Genomic DNA, 19,883 nt, shown 5'->3' with positions numbered 1-19,883 from the left:
AATCTTGCTCAAGCGATTTGATGATTTGCATTAGGGGTTCCTTTTCACAGTGCAGCCAATTCCACATGGGTTGAGAGCATTCAGGTTTGAGACCCGAGTCTTTGCTTAAAAAAAAAAAAAAAAAAAAAAAAGTCTCCTGTCCGTAACCTTTTTGTGTGACTGCTGCAGTTTCAGCTTGGATGGGCTTGAGCAAGTTGGGAGTTGTTGTTGTCAGGACAGCAGCTCTGGAGGCTTGCAAATGTCAGTGCCAGCCAATGGAGCGTACATCTGTGACTTGCGCTGCAACAAAGTGCAAAGCCAGAGAAAATGCAATAGCAACCTGGCAGATCCTCAGGTGACTGACATACTGGCATTTACAGAGATAGATGCCATACTGGCATACTGGTTAGCTCAGTAGGAGCTAACTACGATGTAAAGACCTTTATTTTTTTTAACAATCCCAAGTGTGTATTTTGATATATTTTACTATAGAATGGACCTTTCTGACTTGGCAGTACCTTGACTGCTTATGCTTATGATTCTTATTATTCCAATATGTGTCATAAGATGTTCATTTTTACATACTGCATGTGGAGTTTCATTGATTTACGCAAATGCAGCATTTGGTTCATAGTAATTTCTCCCCATAGTTACATACCTTTATGCTGCTTAAAAACAAAGTACACTCATCCAAACAAAATACACTCATCCAAAGCTCTCATCATTAGATTCACTGGTCTTTTTGCAGTCAGGATATTTTAAATTGACTCCCAACTTAATTTAACCCATTTGCAGCCTGTTCTTTTGGAGCTGGTAGGTGACTTTGGAATTGTGGTTTTCCAAAGTGACGTTTCATACTAGACTACAGCAGTTTTCTTCCCTAATTATTATATTGCAAATAAATGGTGAGCAGAAGTAAGTATTAAAAAAGAAAAAAGAAGTCACAACAGGGGATTTCAGAGAGAGAGCTAAGGTGAGAAATAACAACAGGTATAATACTTTATCCTTAGCAGGAAGGATTTTTGATCTTTTTCTTCTTGATAGCTTGTCATTTAAGTCTTACAAATTCCTGTGGAAATTGACAGTAGGGACCATTGCAGTGGCAGCTAATCAAAATAGCCTTGGGAACAGTGTTTTCTGGTGAATGAGCAGCCACATGTAGGCCATCTCAAGCCAGAGTGTATGTAGCCATTCACTGTCACAGGACTCAGTCAAATGCAGCAAGTTACCTGCTTTCTTCTTCTACAATCAAAGTTGTAAAATGAATCACAAAAGTCAAAGTATGATTCTTGTAGAAGATTACTTTAGGGGCAAACATCAGAAGAGCAGCCGTGTTTGATGGGTCCTTCCTTATCTTTGTAAAAAGAGAGCAGGGAGGCTCAGTACTATATTCCAACATTCCCTATGGTTTTGAATCCAACTAAGTCAAAAGCAAAAGTCCAATTCCTGATTCCTACTGAAATATAGCAAAGCTCTAATGAGTATCTTCAAGAGGCTCTTACCATTCTTCAGAAAATATAARATGGATTTTTAAATCCAAACCTGAACTCCATTGTTAATGCTCACCCTACATCTTTCTATGTTGATTCAGATCCTAAGCCCTCCATAGTTTCCCTCATGAGATGTTTTTTCTCTTTGACATCTTGGACAGAACTTGACGTCACCTCTGTAGGCAGAAATTTCCGTGACTTGCTTCCCTGTAAAGGAGTTTCACGTAAAGTCCTGTAGGACCATACTCACTGTTTCTATGTAGTCTGTCACTATATGCAGTCCATATAATATCTGCAGTAATAGACAGACACTGTCATTGATTAGATGCAAATGCATGAAAATGTCCAGGGAGCACAATCACAGTTTCTAGGAAAGAAATTTCCATTTATTGCCAAATGCAGAAGTGAGCAATGCAGGGGAAAGGATGGTCTGTGACGCTTCTGCAAGGAGGGACAGAGGCACTGCTAAAGGATTCTTCTTTCCATGAGGCTTACTGTGGCTCCTCTTTCCCTTTTGTCCCTGGAAAAGGAGGTGGTGGCAATGCACAATATCACGTGAAGCAGTGGTGATTCTGAAACTCTCAGTGCGTGGGCCACAGTCAGACAGTTTGTGAGCTGATACTGAAATAGAAACCATGATAATGAGGCTGATCAGAGTGCATGAAGCGAGAATGCCAAGGGCTTTTCTCTTCGAGACATTTAGTATGCTGGCTGTCGGCAACAGAGATCCTCTGATCTGGGGCAATTGCACAGACCCAGAGAAAGACGAGACTTGCAAAGGGGCTGTGTGYCAGGAGACAGCTCTGGGATCTCCAGTGTGTCCTGAGGTAACCAGGGCTTCAAGTTTATATTTCTGTTTACCAGTCTTCAATGGAAAAAGTAAATCTTTCTAAACCTGCGTCTGCCACACACATCCCTGTTGGGTTTATCAGCAATAAGCTGGGGAGGAAATTTAGCAACACTATTTTAAAAAGGGTAGGGCCAACATTTTATCCATTATACCCCAGAYGAAGCACTGTATTTACAAAGACGTTACACTGATGGGGTTCTGCCAGCCTGCAGTGTGGCACGTGAATTTTTGTGAGAACTCGGTCTCTGCCTGTAGTTTCTCAGTAAGTAGAAGGAACATAGCCCCACTGCTCTTAAACAGAGGATTTGTAAGATTAGAGAACGGAGGAAAAACATACCTTAGAATTATAGCTGACCTGCAATTTTAATTCAAAAATGGTTCTGAGTGGTCAAACCCAATTAATTACAAGTGTTTTGGATGTGTAAACAAGAGAACAACTTTCAGTTGTGAAGAAATAGAAGTCTGTTTTCCTTTGATTAAGTAATGCTTACAGGCTCTACCCAGGTAAACCTTTGGTACAGTGAGAAGAGAATAGATCTCTAAGAATGCAGTTTTTAAGAATAACTGAACTTCAGGGAATTTTGGTCGTTGCATAATTACAGTGCAAGGCTGTTCATCTCATACTTGTATTTAATAGTGTAGCAAATGTTTAGTGATAGAATTTATATATTGTTGTCTGCTATTCATTGTGGCAAAGAAGGAAAAAGGAAATATGGAAAGGAACAAAATGTTTGCAAGATGGTAACCCAAATGCAGGAACTAATGTGCCTGTATTCATAATTTCAGTCTCCACTGTGCTACACCATTTTGTGCTATGCCTACCTTTTATGTTCAGAAGAGCTACRGTGGCGAAACACAGGTGCAACTATCCCTTTTTTTTCCCTTCATAACGTGTTAGCTTGTTAAGAGTTCTGCAAAAAAGACCAAACAGTCCCGAGGAGAAAGCAGAGGTGTAGGCCTTTCTTTGGGTTACTCCCTCCTACATTCTTTGCCATTAACCTTTGAAGTCTGGCAGCTCGAATACTTGCCACCTTTTTTGTGTCCCAAAATTTTGTAAATAATTCTCTTCCATTCCTGTTGTGCAGCCAGGAAAGCCCAGAGTTTGAACTGTAATAGTTGCCTCTGTGTTCTTGGCATGTATAATGTATTCTCAGTTGTCCAAAGGAGTATCACAATACCTCTTATTCTTTTCTGTGCTTGGGACCAGTAACAGATGCCTGCTGAGAAATACTGTGAGCTCTTAATATAATCTAAAATAGCATTTTGCTGTCATTTTTTACTTTTATTAGGGTGTTTGTACTATGGCAACATTGAACAGTCTTTGTTGTATGGTAACATGATGTGTAATTCTCTTAATCACCCCAAATTGCTCTTTAATGTAATGGTTGGAAACAGCAGCAACAAACAATAATGTACTACCATAGTGGGTAACTGAAAGAATTTGAGCACTAGGAAGCTGCTTCTACAAGCATTTTGAATTCTCATTCAGCCATCTTCTCAAGCTGACCATTTCTTGCTTCGTTGTCATGGAAATATTAGGCTAAAAATATCATGAGATGTGCAGTAGAGATACGGAGTGTGTGCATACTGATTCTGAAGTGTGATAAGTGTATTTAAAAAAGAAAAGCAGCTCATGTTATGATATCATGAGTAATAATGATAAGCTCCTGATACTCTCTTTTGCATTCAAGTGCAAAGGAAGTTTATGTATGTAATATTCACACTTTGTTGCCCATGGACTTAATTGCAAGATGCTTTTTGAGGAAAGAGGCACATGCTTTACTGACTGTAGTTAGCTCTCAGTTGGAGTTACACTGTGAGTTTTAATATTGTATATTGTGACTGCTAAACACAAAGAAGGTAATGATGTAAAGCATTCTTAAAGCAACTAGAGAGAGCTTAGCACTTGGAAAGATTGGGCTTATGACTCAGGGAGTTTGCAGAGAAACCGGAGAATGGATGTGACATGCAAGAGGGGCTGGAGGAATGGTGAAGCCCACAGTTACTTAGTTTTGGCACAGATGTCTCTTGAAAGACATCTCCCCTTTGTTTGGGAGAAAAGATAAAACTGACTCATGGCAATGTTATTTTGTTTCTAACTTCAAAAGCACTTGTGCTTATTAGACGTGTGATTAAAAGCCACCTCAAGAAATAATGGAGTAAGTGTCTTGAATTAAACTGTCACTGATGAAAACGAAAGCATGAATCCTCCCTAATTCCAGTGTAGAGAACTTAGCCTGGCTTTGGAACTGTGAGATGTCCCTTTTTATGCTGCCCTCTCCCTTCGCCAAGGAAACAAGAAGATAAACTCATAGCTTACACCCTCCAGTGTACTAATCAGTTAGTATAAGGATGATGTAATTTTTTGCTTGTATAAATCAGCAGAAATGCCAGGTCCATCCATGATTCCAGATCAAAAGGAAGAAAATAGTGTTGTGAAACAGAGGGTGCATTTGAGGCKCTTTGCTTCCTAGGGCTACTTCTGAAGTTTATATGTTACCTCATGCTCAAGGCTGTGCCTAAAGGCATAATCCAGCCATATGTGTTTAATTAAGACTTTAAACTACCGATGCCCTGACAAAACCAAGGAATTGATGGCTCACAGACTAATGCTCTAGAAGAGCATATGTCTTGAGACAGACACAATACCTGGAGGCATGAAGAATATCGTATTGCAGCAGGGACAGGCAAGAAGAGCTTGTGTCATCTGGTCCATTCCAGTTCCTGTAAATGCAAAAGAGAGGAGAGGATCTCTAGCTTTGTCTATTCTTCCTTTTTTAGGTAGCTTTTAGCTATTTTATAGCTTCAGTTTTACACCTTTATCTGTAGTCTCTGACTCTCCAACTCACTACCTCCATTGACTCTCAGAACAAAGCTCAAGGATATCAATATTTCTATATTTTTACTTTTCTGTGTATTTATATAGTGTTTTAATATATACATTGGTGTAACTGAGAACAGAATTAAGCATTATAGCTCTAGTACAAATTCCCTCTTGAATATTGTAGCTAATGTGGCTAAGAGGACAATTTGGTTCTAACATAGCAAAACAGATACCTTTCTGAGTGTGAGGTGAAGCTCATTTCTASCGTACTTGGAAGAGCCAGTCTAACTGTTAGTTGTTCTCTTTTTTCAGAAAACAGATCGTTACATGTCCTAATAAAATATGAATTTAACTGACTGGTTGAGCAAAAAGGGGGAATTCGATTCACCAAACTAGACAGGAGAAATAGTAGAGAAGATTATTTGAGAGTAATGTGTTAAGGTAATGAAAAAATAACTGCAGATGCAGAGTTTTTTTCCTCTATTAATTTATTTCAAYAACAAAATGCTGAGAGCAACTTGTAACCAAGAAGACAAGCAGTTTTAAGACAGAAATACTATTTTAAAATTTAATCTTGTTGCATTTTGGAAGTTATTTTATATCATCTCTGTTGTAAATGGATTAACCATGTGTTTGATTTCGCCTGCAATATTGTTTTTCATGCAATGTATGTGAGTGCTTACAATCAGAGAACAAACTTGAGGCATGGTTTCCAGTTATGATAGACTCAACTATCACACATTTACAAATGCTTTTATGGTTTCAAGTTTTTCTCAAATAAATTGCTCACTTGCTAATGCTGATGCTCAACAGCTCATCCTTAAGCTGATTTACATAAAAACATTATACGCCTGTAGGCACCAGGATTTCATTAAACACTCGATTTTAGTGCAGCCTTTATAATTTGCTGTTTGCAATGAATAAAATGTCTCTCTCAAACAGCTCTTCCTTCCTGTAATGAAAGGCAGGTAAGTGATTACAAAGAACCCACAAAAATCTCATTCACTCAGATTGGTGCCTATCAATTCTTTCTTTAGAACAATCCATAAAGGGAGAGCAGACAGGTACCACTGCTAGGTTTGACTGCAAGTAATTACATGCAAGTCTTGCCTGTTTTGGGCTGGATCCTGCTATCTTTATGAATATAGTCCTGTTGGTTTCAACAGGATGAGAGATGACTCAGTGCTAGCCAAAAAAAAGGCTGAGTCTTTTTTTCCCCATCTCACATTTCTGCAGATAATTTTAGGAGGAAATGGTTGTTTTCAAGGACGTGAGCTGTCTGAACAAACTGAATTCCAGTCCCATTGCCCACATTAAACAATAAAACTTGTGAAGTGGATAATAGTCTGAAAATATGCCCCACTGCAAACCTTAGGTTTTCTTCCTAGCTACATAAGGACTAAAATACCTTCTTTTAGAAAAGGTATTTAGCATCTTTAGCTACTGGCTCAGCAATAGCACTCTTCCACTGACCTTTCCAGTAGCAAGAACTGTGGAAGTTTTGCCTTACTCTGCTCTGCCTCAGCTTTAGTTGCTGATCTAAATGCCAGACTTACCTGGAGCTTTGGTGCTACAGACACTTGTCTGTGGCCAACCAGGCTTTCGCAAGAGCTGTGGGATGGTTGTTAATTTTGAATGAGTTCCAACCCCTGCCAGTCCAGAGAGACTTTGAACCAGCAGCCTGGCTGTAAATCCCATTGCCTCTGCCCTATGGTTGCCTAGTTGTGAGCTTAAATACAAGCCCCTCAGGACACACATTGAGTTCCCACTGTGAGGGCAGCTGGCAGTGCCCTTCTGTGCTGGCACACCTGGAGCAGTACTCTGCTACCTGTTCTCCCAAGCTCCTGCTCTACACAGTGCCTGTGATTACTACAAATCGCAGTTTTTCTCCTCCTGATCCTACCTGTTTTTGTCCTGGTTTCTGCCTCCCCACTACAAGCTCCTAAAGCCTCTGGYTGCCTTCATCTCTTCCTTCAACAAAGGTGACTCTGCCATGGATCAGGGGGGGAATACCTGGAAAGACAGTTGTCCTGCTCTCCAGAGAGATTCCCAGACATGGCACAGCCTGAAAGAGCTTAGATCTGCATTGCAGAAAAAGTCTGTCTTAGCACCAGTCTGGAACATGCTCAGCACAATTAGAATTTCTTGGGCATTTAGATGGTAAAATCAAAGAAGTCTCAAATGAGCATATCAAACTGAATTTTTTGCAGAGGCTTATAAATTAGCTGAATCTTAATGTATTTTTACAGAAATAGCAAGAGGTATATGCTTAGTACAGAGATTGCTGCTCTAAATTAATGTTGGGAGGGTGAAAGAAAAAGTCATCAGAAATCTTTAAAAAACATGTTTTTTCTTACCCTCATAACTAAAAGTTTCTGGAGGAAATTTTCATAGTATATATCTTTGTAGACTTGAGGCAGACATCCAGCATGCAAAATTTTATTCCAAGTGTATAACTAGAGAAATGTATAAGCAACCAAAAACAAGGTTTGTAATGGAAAATGTCAAGCAACTGTAATAATCAGCAATGCTAGCAGCCCTGCCTAAAATAAGAAATTTGTACGAGTGCTGGAAACGAATGTATAAACATGCATTCCAGTCCAGCTGCTAGCGTTCACATGGGTTAATCTTCACTAATAAATCTTGTCAATAGGATAGTTTTTTATGAGGGAAGTACGTAAGCGATAGCGTCTCAAAATTAGATTTATACATTCTTCCTGAGAAGTACTTTAYAGAGACACATTGTTATATTTCTCTGTTAAAAGGAACTCCTGGATATCCTTACGTTCATAGGACACAATGAGAGGCAGGTAGCAAAACTAGTGTGGTTTTACCTTGCTTGCACTCTGGAGTCTAAAGCTGAAAAATTCCGGAATAACAACAATTAATCACAGCACAGTCACGAGTGAGCAAATCCGTGTCGCTGCATGTCAACAGCGTAGTATTAGAGGCGGGTTGTACATAGCTAGATCCAGAATGAATTCACTATGGAGCATGTGATGCTGAGGGGTCAAGCAATTTAAGCTGGCCCGCTGTGTRCAAGGAATTTGTTGTTACCCATTAGCTGACAGTATACTCAGTTACTGTACAACTCTGTTGGTTGATGGAGGCAGGTAGCTTCTGAATCAAATTATCAAGCACAGGAAATAAAACTGAAAGTCAATAGTAAAAAGCATCTGCAGATCACAAATAATAACAAAGAATCAGTAATACAGCAAATGATGATAATCAGCACTTAATTATAAAGGGAGATATAAGTTTAGCCTTGAAAGTGCAACATTTGTGAAGCCATAGCAGTCTGTGGTGACATTATAATGCCTGGAAGCATTATAATAATTGGAAGTTGTGATTTTAGAATCTCGTGTCTTGCAGTTTAAATTTTTTTTTCCTGACAGTCTGTATGTGTGCATGTTCATATGTATTTGTGTGCATGTCCATCCTAAAACAGGGCAGGGAAAAAGTTTTTGCAAGATTGGAAGAAATACTGCATCTGGTATTAAAGGCAGGCATCTGTGCAGACCTGATTTTTTTAAAAAAGCAATTTTCTAAAAATTGACATACCTTATAGAGACCATAGACAGTTGTGATACTAAACATATTGGGAGCAGTTGCAATTTACAGGCTAAGGAAATACATAGTCCGTAGTTGTTGAGTAGCAGACTGGCTTGAAGGCTATATGCTACCATTGCATATGGGATGGGCAGCTCCTGGAATATGCAGTTTTTATGATACAGCACAAGGAATYTGAACCAAGGAAGTAAATTTCTGAAGCAGGTTATTTGCATGAAGCAGCAACAGAYGCTGTAAGACATGTCATTGCTGTCCTAGGCTGTGTTGCTGCTGTAAGTACAAACTAGATCTGCTAGTAGTAACTTACCCTTTTATCTTCAATATGCATCTTAACCTTCTGCCTTTAGGATATGTACATTCCCGTGAGAAACTATCCAATTTATCCAAAGCCTGGTGATGTTTAGGGAGAGGCTCCTGTGAATTCAGGAGAATTAGATTTGGACTTTCTGGGTTCCACAGCTTGCCCACTCTTTCTATACTTTCAGTAGTATTCAAAACCAGGATTTGGGTGCTGTTGGCAGGCAGTAGCAGGCTGAGGAAGCTATGGTCAGGCACCAGAGGAGGACAGGACATACACCTGCACGCTGGGCTTCATGGGTAGCTGCTGATACAGCTCCTAGGTTCTGTTTCGTGCTCAGTGAAGGAACACTTTCACGGAGAGATCACTGCTTCCTCTTTCTTCCTTAGGTTTTACTTGTTTACTCTCTCCCCTTCTGCCTGTTCTTGTCTTGCCTCTAGTTCCTTGCTTTCTTCGACCTAGATTCTCATTTAGTCGTAGCCTTCCCCACCATTCCTGTCCCACTCTCTTTGCTCAGTGCCTCTCTTCTAATCTCAGTTGTATTCTTTCCTCAATTTTTGTGTTGGGGTCCTTGCCTACTGAATTACAGTTCTGCAACTTCTCATCAGACCTACCTCTGCCTCTCATCTAATCTCTCACTGTCTTGGCTTCCCACAATATTTCCTTGTCTTTTTTTTCTTTTCCACATGCCAGTCCTGGTTTCCCCATTGCATTCGGTCACAGTTCTACCCTGCACTGACTCCCAAACCCAGCTACTGTCTCCACTTTCAGAGATCATTGCTGCTACTGTAATTCAAGATTGTGTGGTAGCAATCTGATTACGGACAGAATCATATGCTTGTATACTCCACTTCTGGGTCTTCTCTAAGAACACCTTTATGATTCAAAATTTAATTACTTCCCTTCTCTGTTTTGGTTCACTTGTTGCCCCCCCCCCACACACACTTACCATGGACAGCTACCTTTTCAATTACTATTTTTTGACAGCTTTCATTTTTTATGCATAAAGTTTGCCCCAAACCAGCAACAACAGCTCTTTTAGTAATAGGAGGAATTGATCACAAATGACATGGTTTTGGAGACTGACATTTCTTCCCAGAGAGATTGTTCTGTGCTCAAAAATGCTTGGCTAATGCCTAGGCACCTTAGCTATTTAACTGAAACAGAAAGTAGCATGAGAGTAAATTATAGCCAGATTCTTTAGAGCSTCATGTGTTTAACATACTCCTATCAAACACCAACTGGAAAAGCACACTGATATTTCCTGTCTCTGCAAAGAATATCATTTAGTCTTTGCTTGAAATATGCTTTAGGAAGTTTTTTAACCTAATAAGGAAAACAGCTTCATCCTGGAAGTGCTACTTCCTATATTTGAGAGAATAAATCCACCTTTTTAGTGAAAGCTAAACTGCTGAGACCGGACTAGCCTTAGTAAGCGAGGAATAGAGGATTATAAGAGCAAGTTAGAGATCGAAAGAAAGAGAAGTKATTCAGGGTAATTTTGACAAACAGATCTAGAGGAATGAAGGAAGACAAGTAAGGATGGAGATATTTTCAAAGAGTATAAAATAAGCCAACAAGGGGAGTTACTCTGGCCAGGGGACATGAATGGATGGATGATGGGAACTAGGCGAGCAGCTAGAAGCTTTCAGTCTTCAGTATCTCTAGCTGTAATTCATCACAGACCCTACTAGACCTTTATTACTAAATCGAAGTGAGAGGACGTAAGCATGGTGTTTGCAAGGGCTTGGTGATTGTGAAAGCACTGTAGAATGCTACCAAGAAGCGTAATGTTCAGCTGGTAATTTTCCAGTTAGTTTACAAAACTGATTCGATAACTCAGATAACTCAGACCTTTGATAGAGCATTTTCCATGGACTGGATATTTTTTTCCTGTGAGAGGGATGAAACTTCATGCAGAGGAGTTCTCTGGCAATACTCAGACTTTTCRAGGCTTTTCTTTGAATCGGGTGTGATCTTAATGGTGTCTGGAGAAAGGCTGCRTCACTACTCCTTCGCCTTTCTCCAAGACCGCTCCATCTATGTGGAATTTCAGGTTAATATCATACAGTGGTGGTTGTGGGCAGTGATGTAAAGAAGGAAACAGAATCCTTTCTCCAGTAATTTGTTTCTAATTACCTTGCCATATCCTGTCTTGGAGGCCTTGCTTCTGAACAGTTGTATTTTTTGCATCTGTGGTAATCATTCCAGTGGACCCAAGTATACAACTGGGGTCTGTTTTGTTTATATCAATGCAGTGGAAGGCAGTACAATGGCGTGGTGTGGTGGAGATAGCAGGCCTAGCGTAAAGGGAATACAATACTGTTTTATTCTTGATCCTTGAAAGCTGCCAAGTAGTTGGGTAGTTATCACGGGCACGAGGATTTCTGAGCAGCTTTAGACATCTCATCTCTTGGAGGATTTACCAATCTAGCTGCTGTTTATGCTAACTAAAAGGAGCATTTAACTTTTTTTATGTAATTATTTTAACATTGGAACTTCATCACCTGATCCAGTGAACTGTTACTCATAATTACTGAGATAAAAATAACAGYGACAGATATTCATTTATAGTGGAGATTAACTGGATGACAGCTACTTCTGACCTGTGCACTGCACAGTGCAGTGAGAGTGACAGAGCAGAGTTAAATGGTCTCCTTTATTCCAGAACAAGCTAATCTACAAGACTATAAAGCAAACAGCCATTATATCTGGATATTATGTACTGATGCCAGCTGGATAATATTCAGGATAATTTGTGTTATCACCTTGCATTTATTTTATATACTTTCAATTCATCTGCAGAGGCAGTGGTACCAAGCCAGTGAATGTCTGCATCTGGTTTGGAAAAGCCTCTTTTCAGAGATACTTCAGAAACACAACAGCAGTCTTCAGAGAGATTGAAATGTTAGGACTCCGCTGAAGTGAAAAAGAAGGCACCAAACATGCTATTTGGAAAGAATGGCTCCCAACCATTTCCAGCTCCTCCTCTGCCACCATTTTGAATTGGATATGGCAATGCATCTTGAAAGCCTGCTTTTCATTTTGCATCTGTTTTTGGACACTCTGCTTGAAAATTGAATTAACAATAACTGTGTGAAGCTGAGAATAGAGGAATCTTCAATACTCACGTGATTGTTTATTATCTTTTTTTTTATCCTTGAAATTAATACTAATGCCCAGAGTATCTCCATAAAGATATATTCACTCTTTTTTTCTGTCCTAACTTTTTAATATTTTTGGTGTACTTAAATAGCTTCTTTTAAACTGTTATGTCCCAACATACATGATAACTAATTTCCTAGTTGTCAACTTGAGGCTAGATTTCCTGCTGAAATCTAAATGCCTGAAGATTGTCGTACAGGCTACTAACAGAGGTTATTAACTCCATGAGTTAATAAAAAAGCTTTTCTTTATTCTAGCTCTAGATGTTCCATACAAACTGTAGCTAAAAATCTCCAGGGGAGAAGAAAATTAAAATTTGAATAATTGGTGAGAACTGCGTGTTACAGCTAATGTTGATATCATCAACTTTTACTGTCTGCTCAGTAAGTAAGTGGTTTAAGTGCTGAGCTGTTAAAAGTCCTGTAGAGAAATTTGCAACATGAAAATTCAACCTGGACTTGCAGTTTTTCCAGTGCAACAAGCTCCTCCAGCTTTTTTGCTGCCAAAAGGAAACAACTGCTGCTCCTGGATACAACAAAGGTGTCGCTTGTTCTGCCTCACTGCCAATTTAACTTCCGTTTCAATGATTACGAGTCAGGAGTGGTGCTCTGGGCTCCTTAACCCTCAAAACTGCAAAATTGTCCTCTTAAAGCTATTGCTCTCCTCGGTGTAACTATGCATGTCATCACCACCAAGTGCTGGAGTAGTTCTGTTGAATTTGCAGAAATGCATTTTGGGGATAGCTGTTAATTAAATATAGTGTGCCCAACCCTGCACCACAGATGAGCCACAAAGCCCGTTGTGGGATTTAAGACTGTGTAGCCCACTCCGCTTGTGAAGTGCAAGGGATACACATCTGCATGTATAATGGGAGGTATCTATATTTTCATATTTTCGTTGTGTGAGAAGAAATGTAGGTCTGGTCATCTGATGAAGAATGAGCTGCGGAGTTGGAAAATACGGTGGCAAATTAATTGTTCTAGCTCTCTGGTTCTAGTCAATAGATTGGATGTCCCTGATGTCAGGGAGGAGTGCTAGGAAGTGACCTGGAAATTCGAAGCARTTGAACTGCTTAGGATCATAAGCTCCTTGGTTTTCAGGGAGAACTAAACTTATCAGTGCCTGAGTCACATCTGAATATGGAAAAACTCTAAGCTCCTCAACTTTTCATCTTTAGAAAAATAAATCAGAGTTTATTTTCCTTTTTGTATTTCTGTTTATCTATAAGAATCAGAATAAACAATTTAGGCCTGCATTTTTAAGGGACCCCACTGCTTTTCCTGTCCCCACATTTTGGTCCCACCTGGGGCCGTAAGTAGCTGTTGCATGGACCTACCTAAGGACAGGTCACAGCATGGTGGTCTGGGCGAAGGTCTCAGCTCTTAATGTTGCATGATCTTCTGTCACAGCTGCACTGATTTTAGCTAGTGTGTTACTGGCATTAAAACATGAGTGTGCTTTGTATACTAAAACATTGACTTTCATTTACCGTTTTCGTATGTAGGTGCAGTAGTTGCAGTGAGCGTTGTAGTGGTAGTGCAGGCAAAGGTTGCTCCCCTGGGCCTCAGGGAAGGCAGCAGCTGCAAAGCATCAAGGCAGCAAACATAGAGGTGGAAGGTAGTGATGCAGATCTAGTCGTGGGCACTGTCCTACCTACCGGTGTGCTATAAAGCTTGAAACAATGTAATGAGCTCAGTGACAGAGAAATCAGGCCTTTCTCTGTACAAAAGATCATCTTTTACAGTATAATTGTAGAAGTGACTTTGCAAAGTAATTGTGCACGGGAGAAGTAGCAGAGTATTAAGGAAAAACTTGATTATGAAAAGCATATTGAGATATCCTGAGGAGCTGCTGGAAATTTCCATGGCATTCCCTACTTAAAACTGCAAGATGCGAGTACTGCATTCGCTTAGATGGGCATTTTTCAGATCCCACAAACTATTCACTATATATATATATATATATATACACACACAGTGCAATGTCTACTGTATTCTGACTGTATCTAGACAAACCAACCCAGTTCACACCCTAGTTTCCTCTGGAAGAAAACTCAAGCCTGCAGGCAGGAAGGGAGCGAGGGTGTGCTCCACGAGGCCACCGGGTCTAGGCAGGTAAGAGTGGAGAATTATGAAGCCTATTCGTGATTGATACTTATCTGTACTTAGGGGCCAAGTTAGAGAAGCTGGTTGAAAATACTTTTCCTTTTTGCAGCAGACGATTTGGTGGGTTTTAAGAGCGCTATTGAAGCAGAAGCTGATTGCGTTTCTTACGTGTTTTTGATACAGTCCTTGAAATGGGTTTCTCATAATTAGTGTATTTATCTGAATATCAGTGTCATTTGCAAACGGTAATGCTGCGAGTGCAAAATCATGGTGTTGCTTGTGTTCCTCATCCAGTTCAAATCTTTGGAAGTCAGTGGAAGTAGACGAAGAAGAGATCTAGTGGTACTACACTTTTTCCAAACAATGCTTCAATGTAGTAGTTGTCAGAGCAGTTAATCTGCTTTCTCCGACAAGGGCCAGAACAAAGTGATTCAGTGAAACCTTTCAGTGAGCAATTATGCAACCGTACAGATCTAAGAGTTTTTGCTCTGTAAGTTAGTATTTGGTGTATCTGAACAGTAATTTTTTCTCTGTCCCTGTTTTTCTTCTTCCTATTGTAACTAAAGGATGTTGATCATATATTCTGAGATGTGACAGTGRTAACTACTGCTCAGAGAAGGTTGAAGTTTAAACTCTTAAAAGACACAGGAACCAAKCTCTAAATTTCACTCTGGCAAAGCAAAAGATCAGAGGCTGGAGATACTTTGCCATGCCAATCAACCAGAGACAAACTACTCACAATTCAGCTATTTGCTTTTGCAACAAACTTGATTTTACCTGTCCACTGCAGCCAGACGTATAGTTTCTCCCTGGCAGTTTCGCTAATCCAGAATAATTCTCTTTTTTAGCTGAAACAAAGATCTGCTTCAAATACTACCATGGTGTGAGTGGGGCACTACGAGCCACAACCCCCAGTGTCACAGTGAAAAACAATGCAGCTCCCGTAAGTTATGCCAACCTTTTATATTTTTCATAAATCTTCCATACTATCGCTCTCCTATGCGTTGCTTTCCCTGTCTGCTCTGTATACTTTTATATTAAAATTGAACATGATGTTTGCTTTTAAATAAACTGTGGTACACAGGAATGGATAGCCTGTTTAGTTAGGACATGAATTTATAGGCCAAAAGAACTTGAATTCAGCTCTCAACTTTGTCACAGGTAATCTTTGGGATTTTGGGAAAGTCCCATGTCCTAGCTGYATCCATTTCTGTTAAATTACCTTCTCTGTACTGAGTGTTGTGAAACATAGCTGATATTACTAAAGGATTTGGATTTCTGCAATTACAAACACCATAAATGTCTGGGAAAGGAAATTTATTTTACTATCTTAAGGTGCATTCTTCAAAGCTGAGAAGTAAACATTTTCATTGCCACCTTTGAGTTTCAGAATCAGCTATACTATGACATGCTAACATCGATGGTAAGGTATGGGCATTTAGGCCCTGATTCAGCAAAGTACTGAAGATCATTTTTGATAGACTGAAGCTTCGTTGAAATAAATTTTGATTTGCTAGAGCATAAAACATAAAATGGATCAAATGGTTTTTAAAAAGCTGTATATTTTGCCTGGTTTTGGAAAATGTAATCACCSTAAGAGTGAAATTTTTTTAGAAGCCCAGTGCAAGACTTGCTGATTTTCAAAGATTATCTAGCCTGACTGAGAGAGTTTCACTGCCTGCCAGCTAATCWTGGTGGAGACCTGCGTAAGTTAAGAAGTTTTAGACAAAGACTAGCTCAGATGTTGTTTATCCTGGAAACTGAGTTCAGGAAAGGCCTCTCTTCTCTGTGGGTATCKCTGTAGATTTCAGCAGATATCACTGAAGTTTAGATTTTAAAAGTTCTCTTTGCCCYTTTCTTGAAGAACTGGAATTCAGCAGCAGCTAAAAACTGAATGCTAGGTAGGAGTTGGTGATGCATCTTTCAGGAATAAAAAGCATTCATTTCTCAATGATATGCTTTTGTCAGTGAACATCAGTGAAGCCATTCACTGGTTTGGGGGCGTACAGAGTTCTCGTCAACTGTCCTCAGAAGCCTGATGTGACCTTGAATATTTTATGGCAAATCTGAAGTTTGTAGGATACTAAAAAGTACTTTGTGGTGAGTTGACTTAGGACTTAGCATCAATTTGGGAGGACCACGTATGTGATTGATTTGAGTTCCGGTCTTACCTGCAAGATAAGCTAGCCAACCAAAACAATACCAATAGGCTGAGAGATTAGAAGATTCTTTTTTTATGTCTTAGACTTGCGTTCAAACTGATTAAATARATTTGACAGGTCTAGTATCGAAGGACAACTGTTTATTTATTAACTGTCAGCAGTGTATTTTAAATTAACACAAAAATGTCTGAAAGCCTGCACCTCTGATTTAAATATGTAATCTCTCCAAGTTCTTCATTTGTACATATGTGGAAATAAACACAGATTCAGCAGCTTCAGCAGCAATTCATTTTTAGCGGAATATAAGGACTTATCTTTAAAAGAGAAATCTTCTTTGTCTAGTACTTGTAATCATTGAGACTGCATTAGAAAAGAAACTCCTTTTTTGACTGTCAACTGAGTATACTGTACATGGCTGAGGAATAAATTGTTATGAAAAGTAATGATGTCAGATAATAGTTTTCCATTTCAGGGTCAAATGTCCCTGGAAGTAGCATTCTCTTCCTTTCCAGGTAACAAAGAAAAATTCCTAATTTTTCTTGCTTTTCTGTTTCCCAGAATAGTATGTGCATAAGGGATACCAGTATCCTTTGCATACATGGAGAGACCAGCAATATTGCAGATACACACTAAGTTTTCTCTGTTGTTTCTATTCATTGTATRTTGCATGATACAAATATTTGGTGCATGATAACACAAATGCCATGAAGACAACAAAAGCAACGGAATAGCAACAGGTTTATGCAGTATGAGCCTAGATGACCCTCCTGCATGAGTGCAAGAGCAAAAAAGTTGCTGTAGATTGGAAGGCTCTTTTATGAATACAGAGAAAAATAATAGGCTGGTTCTTTTGCATATCAAAGTTTTTAACTAGCTAAGTTCGTTCAAACTCCAGTCCAAGCGGAAGCCATCAGATGGCTTCATCCATCTGGCTCTCTGCAGTACATGTGTAATCTTTATTACTAGAGTATTTGAATGCTTCATAACATCCTGCACCATTGGGAAGTAGTGATATTCCCAGTGCACAGATGAGTAAGTCAAAAATTAGGGATTTGTCCAGCTCCAGCCTTTGCCTTGGCTCTTTTATGCCTCGGCACTGGTGCTGCTGGAGCCAGAGGCTGCTCTAAGGCAGATACACCAGCCGTGCAGACATTACTTCTAGAGGGGCACACCAAGGGGCCCTTGCATTYTGAGTGTGATTTCATTGATTTCACTAATAGTGATTAAGCTGTGAAGGTCTGATGGAGAGAGGAAATTTTGGGACTCTTAGTTCCGTTCCCCTTCCCATCTTTCCCCAGTTTTCATAGAGGGATGAAAAGTTACAGCCCAGCCCTTCTGCTTTGAAGGTGTCTTCCAACACTGGAGAAAGGAAACAGTGCTTTCAGAAGAGACCATGAATTCAAAGATTTCAGACCCTTATATATTTTGAGTAGAAAGAGAGAGGGAGAAAATGTAAAAGAAATCCAAAAATAATCTGCTAAACTATTTTAAAGCATAATTCTTCTAAATAAATTTTTGAACAATGATCAGAAAGTTCTTGTCTAAAAGAGCAAGGAGCTATTCTGGTTCTTACTTTACTATACCTTTTTTGCACCATCAGCTAGGCAGTGATTGCACAGCTTTCCGTATCTGTGTTGCTGGGTTCCTCCCCACCCCTTTGTAGTCACTCCCCGATGAAGAACGTTGAGTGGGCAGCCTCATCCTATTTTCTGTCTCTGAATCATAATCTGAGAGTGGCAAAGCAGAGAAGCACTTGCTTTATTTTCCCTTTTCCTCTGTGTGATCAGTTAAGGCCTGTAACTGTCTAGCTCCATGCATATAGCTTGTTCGAGGTCCTCGAGACTTCTTATCCTAGTGAGACTCGATAGACCGAGTCTTCTGTTAGCAAATTTGACATATCAAATTCCTCAGTTGTTTTCACTGCTCCAATGAGTCAATGCACTGCCTAAGGGTCCCAGGCATGGCATTTCTCACAGTGCCATCTCTGGTTCTCTGATTTGTTCAGCCTCAGAAAAAGCTTTCTTCAGGTCCTTGGGCAGGTTCCGGTGTTTGCTTTCTTCTTCTAGAAGAGGCAATCCTGTGGTCCTTGCTCRGAAATTTATCTGTTTTTCAAACAGGAGAAGTTCTAGCTGCAGCTAAGGGACTCCAGTGTGTTGACAGAAATGATAGCTTTACAGGGAGAAAATCTGCTGTGGCTATAGGGGTTGAAGGTTTCAGAAAAGCTGATTCCCCTTGAACCAGAAGGARTTTTGCCATTGTAGTACAGTATCACAAATTCACCCTGTTGCTATGGRCCAGGGGGAAGAGGCTCTGTGTATCTGACACAAGCAAGCCTCTTCATCTGGCACGGCTTGGGAAAAAGACCAGGAGCAGGTGTCTGTTGGGAAGCAGCATTTGGGAACAGGTGACCTTCTGGAGGCTGTTTTTGCTGCTTCCACAGACTCGTCTGTGGCTGATGGCAGAACCACCCCAGTGGATCGTGCCTCAGCCTCCCGGCGCGTGGCACCTCCCTGGAGGGCTCAGCACCTGGCATGTTGGCCCCTCCGGATATACCCCGTGCCTTCTAGCAAGAAGACCTGCAAACACCGATAAGCAGCAATATCCTAACACCACAATTAAAAAGTCCAAACCCTCACTGTCTGTCTGACTGTGGTTCACTACTTTTGAACGGGGAAAAGAAACTGGAAATACTCATGCTGGGGCTGTAAACGGTTGCCATCCTTGTTCACACACTGCTGAGAAAGAGCATTTAACTGGCAGTTAAAAGGAATCTTACTTCCAAAAAGAAAAAAGTTGCCCTATTAGTTGAATGTCTTTGTATAGCACTGACTGTGCTTTAGGCTCAGTAGCATCTCATGTTTCTGATGTTATGAATGTTCTGCTCCATTTGAATTTATCTCCTCAGACTCTAACCCAGTTATTAGAGTTTCCTCGCCCGTTGATTAGGATGCCCTGCAGGTCACTTGTCAGTGAAAAGTCCTGTCACATTTTATCGCCTGTGAATCATCACGAATAGCCTCAATACCTGGGAGCTGAGGGCTGTGCACTTGGCCCAATTCATACATGGCAGAAGCTGTAAATGTGAATTTAGGGCAGGGTATAGGCCTGCGGGTGCTTGCAGTAAAACAGAGCACCTGCAATTCTGGAAGAAAGGAACATCCTGGCTAGTTCTGATCTTTTTTTTTTTTTTTTAATTAGTGGCATACATAAAATATTTTTGTTTGTGTGCAGTAATTTATACTTTTATAATCGTAAGCACCACAATGGCATAGGTGAGCTGAACCATTTCTTCCATAGAAAAWAACATTTTTATGGTATCTAAAACTCTGTTACTCTTTTGTTTAGTCATATTTTTGTAGCCATTAATTTACCTTGACATCAGATGCCATTTTGGAAAAATGAAAAATTGTTTATTTATATTATAATTGTTGCAGTTAATT

The 19,883-nt window shown here is 39.9% G+C and overlaps 1 protein-coding gene across 1 annotated transcript in view; it reads left to right on the top strand.

The window, feature by feature from the left end:
- HECW1 (HECT, C2 and WW domain containing E3 ubiquitin protein ligase 1) overlaps positions 1–19,883 on the top strand; it is a 265,441-nt gene that overhangs the window by 123,267 nt on the left and 122,291 nt on the right. The window contains exon 4 of the mRNA XM_085320214.1: positions 15,130–15,224. Within this exon, the coding sequence (XP_085176340.1) occupies positions 15,130–15,224 (95 nt within the window). The remainder of the gene's footprint in view (positions 1–15,129; positions 15,225–19,883) is intronic.

Source organism: Rhea americana, unplaced genomic scaffold (genome assembly GCF_003343005.1).
Source record: "Rhea americana isolate MKP2758 unplaced genomic scaffold, rheAme1 scaffold_62, whole genome shotgun sequence".
NCBI classification, from domain to species: Eukaryota; Metazoa; Chordata; class Aves; order Rheiformes; family Rheidae; genus Rhea; species Rhea americana.
This window is presented reverse-complemented; position numbering and strand designations above follow the sequence as displayed.